The sequence below is a fragment of the Fukomys damarensis genome, unplaced genomic scaffold (genome assembly GCF_012274545.1).
Source record: "Fukomys damarensis isolate Sample0158 unplaced genomic scaffold, DMR_v1.0_HiC HiC_scaffold_26, whole genome shotgun sequence".
Lineage (NCBI taxonomy): Eukaryota > Metazoa > Chordata > Mammalia > Rodentia > Bathyergidae > Fukomys > Fukomys damarensis.
Window position 1 is genome coordinate 7791522 of NW_022900938.1, and position 5744 is coordinate 7797265.

A 5744-nucleotide genomic window follows, 5' to 3' on the forward strand; every position below is an offset into this window, starting at 1 on the left:
CTTCCACGCACTCGCGCCCCTCCCGCCGGAGCGCCCGGACGGCACCGCGCTGCGCCCCCTCGCGGAAGGTGGAGGCATTGCAGGGACAGCACAGTCCTAGGGTGGGCGGCGCGGGGCTCATGAAGTTTAAAAGATCGTGTAAAAGCGATCCGCTACACAGAAACACGGGCACTTTAGAATATTCTCCAGGCTTACATTTGTTCTCATCTCTGTGTATTGTTACAGTAGGATGACACTGTTTCCTAATCTTCATCTGCATTTAACTTTTTAAGTGCGCATTTCGCAGTGTGCTTACATGTCGTTGATATTCTGTAAATGGTGATTTTCAGTCGGAAGGCTAGGTGTCTTCTGATTTTTCACTATTATAAATGAAGCTGCCGTGCACGCCTTCGGAGACAAACGTCACCGATGCCTAGGTATTTCCTTGTAGATTTCCTGTAGGCCCAAGACTTCTAAAAAACTTTCTGTTCTGTGCATTACAACATGCGGTCGGATTCTGGGTGTTGAGCCAGAACCCGGCTTGTTTGCACGTGTCGCCTCCCTGAAATACGCAGGGCTTTCCTCCCCTGGAGTAAAATATGTCAGACACCCGCAGCAATTTTGTTCAAACCCTGCTTTGCACCCTGACATATTAGTAAGCTGCTGGGTAGACAGCTTCCCGTAGATTTGTACCTACTCACTGAGAAGAAGGTGCATTATCCAAGGCAAGTAAGAGACTGTATAAAATCCAAATCTAGAATTCCAACTAAAGGAATTAGAATGTGGGATATGAAAATTAGAAGTCCTTTATTTCAATTCCATTGTAGTACGGATGGACAAAATAGGCTTCCGCTGACAGGATTCTCAGGGTCTCACGGCAGCAAGGCTCACAACTGGAAAGCCAGAGGGCAAAGAGATGTTTTTCAGAAATTCCTGTGTTAGATATTTGAGTTACAGCAATACCAACTTTGGGAAAGATCTCTAAAATACAGTATGGCGGCTGGAAGGAGAGGGAAGACTCTAAACGTTGGCTTTGGGTTTGTCTGTCCGTCCGTCAGACTTGTAGTTACCATTTTGAAAGAGCTCAAGGCTGCAAGGAGCCCCCACAAGGAGGGCTTTGGTAGAATGGGATAAGGAACAGGCTGAGGTACCCAGGGAAAGCGCTGGAGGTGGCAGAGGCTGTAGGTGATCTTGTGTGGGGAATTTCTTTTCAGGAACCGGTGGTGGAAGCTTAGTCCTCCCCATGAGATCTACACCAGTGATTTAACACCAGGGGCTGCTGCAGGGCAGACCAACCTCTCCCACTCCCAGAGGGGTGTGGGCACTCATGGCGGGATGTCTGGTCCTGCCTGGGCTCTCGAACTTGCTCAAGACCTAGGCTTGGGCAGTGGCCCTGACGGTCTCTCATCTGGCAGGATCCAGCGGGGCTTGTGGCGGAGGCCGGGCAGGGCTCTGAGATCACCTAAGGATGCCGTGTCACAAGTGCTGCGCGGAGTTGGTCAGATCCAGCCCCGAGCCAGCCGGCTCCGCAGCCAAGGAAACAGGCCTCGACTCCTCCCAGAAGGAATTAAGAGTCACATTGCAGAGGTGCTGATAGTTGAGAAGACAATGATGCGGCTTGCTGAAACTAATCCAGCAGAAGATCCTTCGTAACTTGAAGTGATGAGGACTATGTACGTGATAGTGTCTTTTGTGTGGCTTACAAGCCAGTGGTCTTCATATTTCTAGTCACTGTAAGTATTTCTGTTATGAGTTCCTTTAAATGCTTTGCGCAACACCGGGCATGGTGGCGCGTGCCTTTCACAAGTTCAAGCCCATCTTGAGCAACTTGGCAACACTGTCTCACAGCAAAGAGTACAAAGAGGATGGAGCGGTAGCTCAGGGGCACAACCCCGGGTTCGATTTTTCAGTGGTGGGGGGATGCTTTGTGCAACAAGGCAGTTAAATAAACTTGGTGACCTGGGGAATACAAGAAGGGCTCAATAAAGAACAGGAATAATTTGCCCTTTTCCTCCTCCAAGCACAAGGCATTTCCTGCAAGTGGGCGGGCCGGTGTTGTTTCCAGTGTCTGTGCACTTCACTCAGGAGGACGTTATGGTTTCCGGGCTCCAGATGATTTCCCTCCCTGTCTGACACCAGCTGGGAGATGAAGCCTCGTGCATTCCATCTTACCTGTTGTTTCTGATTGGCTGCTAGCGGCAAAGAGGACCCTTTCATGTGCTGCTCTTTTCTTTTTAAACCCAAGGCAAGTCCTTGCATTTATTGTTTGAAATCAGAGCCCAGCATGGCCCCCACTGCAGCTTGCGTCCCTGCCCTATGCCAGCTCTGAGAGCTGGGTGAGGTGATCCATGCCCTGGCTAATAGGAGGGTGGTGGTGGTGGTGGTGGTGGTGTGTGTGTGTGTGTGTGTGTGCAGCGTGTGCTCCCAGGGCTGGAGATGGCACCTAGGGCCATATGCTAGGTGGATGTCCAACCTCTGTGCTACATCCCCAGACCCCTTCTATTTTTCTTTTTTAAATTCAGACACAGAGTCTTGCTTCAGTTGCCCAGGTGGCCTCAGACTTGGAATCCGCCAGCTTCAGCCTCCCCAGTAGCTGGGATCATGGGTGTGCACCACACGACTGGCTGGTATTTCTGTTTTTTAAAAAATATCATACCCCATTAAATTTATGAAACCTAGTTAAGCAATACAAAAGATCTGTATAAAGTCACCCTGTGGCACCTCGAGCTGTCCATCTCCTTAGATGTTATTAGATTTTTGGACTTTTATCAAACCCTGCTTACACTTTGTCAGAGCTTTTGTGGAGCCCTTCTCTGTGGTTTCCCTTTCTTGCGGTCAACTGTGGTCTGAAAATATATGGAAAACTCTGGAAATAAATAATTTCTAAATTAAAAAGAAAGAAATCAGAGCCCAGCAGCTTTCTAGCCTGCTAAGAAGATAATGTCGGGTTTTCATTTTGCCGCTGGGGAAGAAGTTCTGTCTGTGGGGGTGGGGCATCTCAGTGACTTGGGTGACAAATACACTCTTCTCCCTTGGGGGCCTGCAGGGCAGCTGCATCTGTGCCAGGTGGCGGGATCAGGGGGCCACATGTCTCTCCTTGCAGGGCTCAGGCTAGAGGAGCAGCCGCTCAGGGGGTGAGCAGGCTGTCTCCTGGCCCAGGCAGGGAGCCCAGGACAGCAGGCCAGTCCCCAGGGACCACGAGCAGCCCAGGTCAGAAAGAAGGACCTGAAAACCACCGCCCTTCCTTTGGCCAGAGCAAGTCATACCTAACACAGAGCGGGGGAGCACTCTGCCCTCAGCGAGCCCACCATGGCGCAGGAAGGAAGGAAAAGATTTGAAGAGAGTACAATTCACCAGACATGAAGGCAACTACTTTTTTTCTAGTTATGTATCTTATGCAAATGCAATATCATCGATGAAAAGATACAGCTTCTCTAGCTGACATCTATCATGGGTTTGGATCTTGTGGTTTATGGATCTGTAGCTTTTTATTTATTTTTTAATTATTATTATCAAAGCAATCAATATGTTAAGTAGTCACACTCATAGTTTACCTGCCAAGACTTTAGAATCGCGGAGGGACAAACTTGGACACTCCAGCAATCAGAATAATAAGGGAACAGCAACTTTAAAAGTGTTAGGAGAGAGCAGGCCCTAGGGAAGTTAGCTGGGTCATCGGACAATGACACACGAGGATGGAAAGAAAGGGAGGGACATTCGTGGGGGCTCCGGACCGGAAGTCAGCTCGCTACTGACTTCAAGGTTGGATGTGCGATGGGAAAATAGAGTACACAGAAGTAGAGAGAGTGAAAAGCTCTAGTTCTACACACACGTGTCACACCCCTGGGAACTTAGGAAGATCCTTCTCCCACCAGAGTTGCCTTACCATTCAAGGCTGGATTCTCATCCCATCTACTTGAAGGAACTGGTTGGTTTCACGGGCCTTGGTGATGCCTACCTTTGGAGGTGGCATGTAAACTGAGGCTTGAAGCTAAGACATGAAGGACAAGTCAGCCAGCGAAGAAGATGGGGAAGAGGGACGCCTGCTCAAGGGGCTTTCCAGAGACAGAAGTGCTGCTAAGAAGGCCTCGCGCTTGGGGACGGAGTTTGGCACAGCTGACGAACAAAGTGCTGAGGTAAGCAAAGGAGAGTGGCCCAAGATGGGGTGACAGAAAGCGATGAGGGGACCGGGGCTTCACAGGCTGTACTAAGAAATGTGAATTCATAGATGCGAGAAAACCCATCATGAGATGTTTCAGGTTGGCCAGTGACATGACGTGCTTGGTATTAAAAAAAATCACTTGGGGCCAGGGGCATGGCTCAGGGGTTCAGGGCTTGCCTAGCACGTCCACAGGCCTGGCTTCCACCCCAGCACGGAAGAAACCATTCACTCGAACTGACGGGTGAGGAATGAACAGAACGGAGCCTGGGAGCTGAGGGGAGGCGGCCGACTGGGCTCCCCTGCCCGCAATGTCCACGTGGAGTGAAGAGGGTGGCCGAGCACGTGGAGAGGAGCAGTGGAGACCGGGAGCTGATGAGAAGGAATCAGAGACTCGAGGCCGAGGGACACGGGTGAGTCAACGTGACTCCCGGGCTTTACGAGCAGGCCGCAGGACAAGGAGGTTGGCTTTGGTATGTTTCATGTTTAAATTTCTTTTATTCTGTCTTTGCAGGACGTGACTACACGCATTGTGGAGTCGCGACTCATCCATAATATCTTTTACTTCCCCTTCCCCTCCTCACTCCTCTATCTCTGCACCCCGCTCCTCACTGGCAAAGGATCTAGCTCCCTGTTTCCTATTGTCTATTTTTACTTTGCCGTTTGAATGATTTATACTTTGGATTTCTCACATAAGAGAAACCACGTGATATTTAAGCTTGTGTGTCTGATTTATTTCGTTTCACATTATGGTCTCAAACTGCATCCACTTTCCTACAAATGACTCATGCGTATCCCTCTTTACGGCACAGTAGTACTCCATCAGGTATAAATACCATGTTTTCTTTACCCATTGGTCTGTGGGACATACAGGCTGCTTCCAAGATTTGCTATGAGATGTGCTGCTACAAACATGGTGTGCATCTATCGCTGCAGTGTGACAGCTTGGCTCTTTTGGGAAGATACCTAGGGAAGAGCTGGGTGGGATGGAATTCCTACTTTTAGTTTTCTGAGCGATCTCCATGCTGATTATTTCCACAGTGATTGTAGAAGTTCACATTCCCACCAAGAACGAAGAAGGGTTCCTCTTCCACCTGTGGCCTCGCCAGCATTCGCTGCCCCGGATGAGGACTCTCTGGGGTACATGGAGTCTGGTGTCCTTCGCTCCTGCACTTCTGCAAGACTGGGCCTGAGCGTCTTAGCCTGACATGTCACTGGGTACGCAGCAGGGCCTCAGGGCCAGGTCAGGATTGTATTTAAGGGCCGGCCATCTAGAAGGGCCCAGGAGCTGGGAGAGAAGTGTGGGAGATGCCAGCCCTAGGTCAGGCTGTGACAGAGAAGGCAGGCCCCACAGGAGCAAGGAAGGCGTGTTGCTATGGAGACCAAGGAAGAAGCGCTAGCATCCACTGCGCCCAAGACTACAGGAGGTCAGGTAAAGTGAGGACCAAAATGTGTCCAGCGTCCAGGTTTAGCAACAGGGAAGACAGCTGTTACGCTGTTCCCAGAACGACATCGTCCCAACTCTGTCCTCTGCCCGGAAGGTCAGCGCTGTGGTTAATCCGCAGCCGCTCCCCCCCGCGTCCGGGGACACGCGCGGATGCTGGAG

At 50.5% G+C, this 5744-nt stretch overlaps 1 protein-coding gene across 1 annotated transcript in view; it reads right to left on the reverse strand.

Annotated features, from left to right (window-relative positions):
- LOC104871055 overlaps positions 1 to 78 on the reverse strand; it is a 6918-nt gene extending 6840 nt beyond the window's left edge. The window contains exon 1 of the mRNA XM_010636888.2: positions 12 to 78. Coding sequence (XP_010635190.2) covers positions 12 to 78 — 67 coding nt within the window. The remainder of the gene's footprint in view (positions 1 to 11) is intronic.
- Between the last annotated feature and the right edge of the window lie 5666 nt (positions 79 to 5744).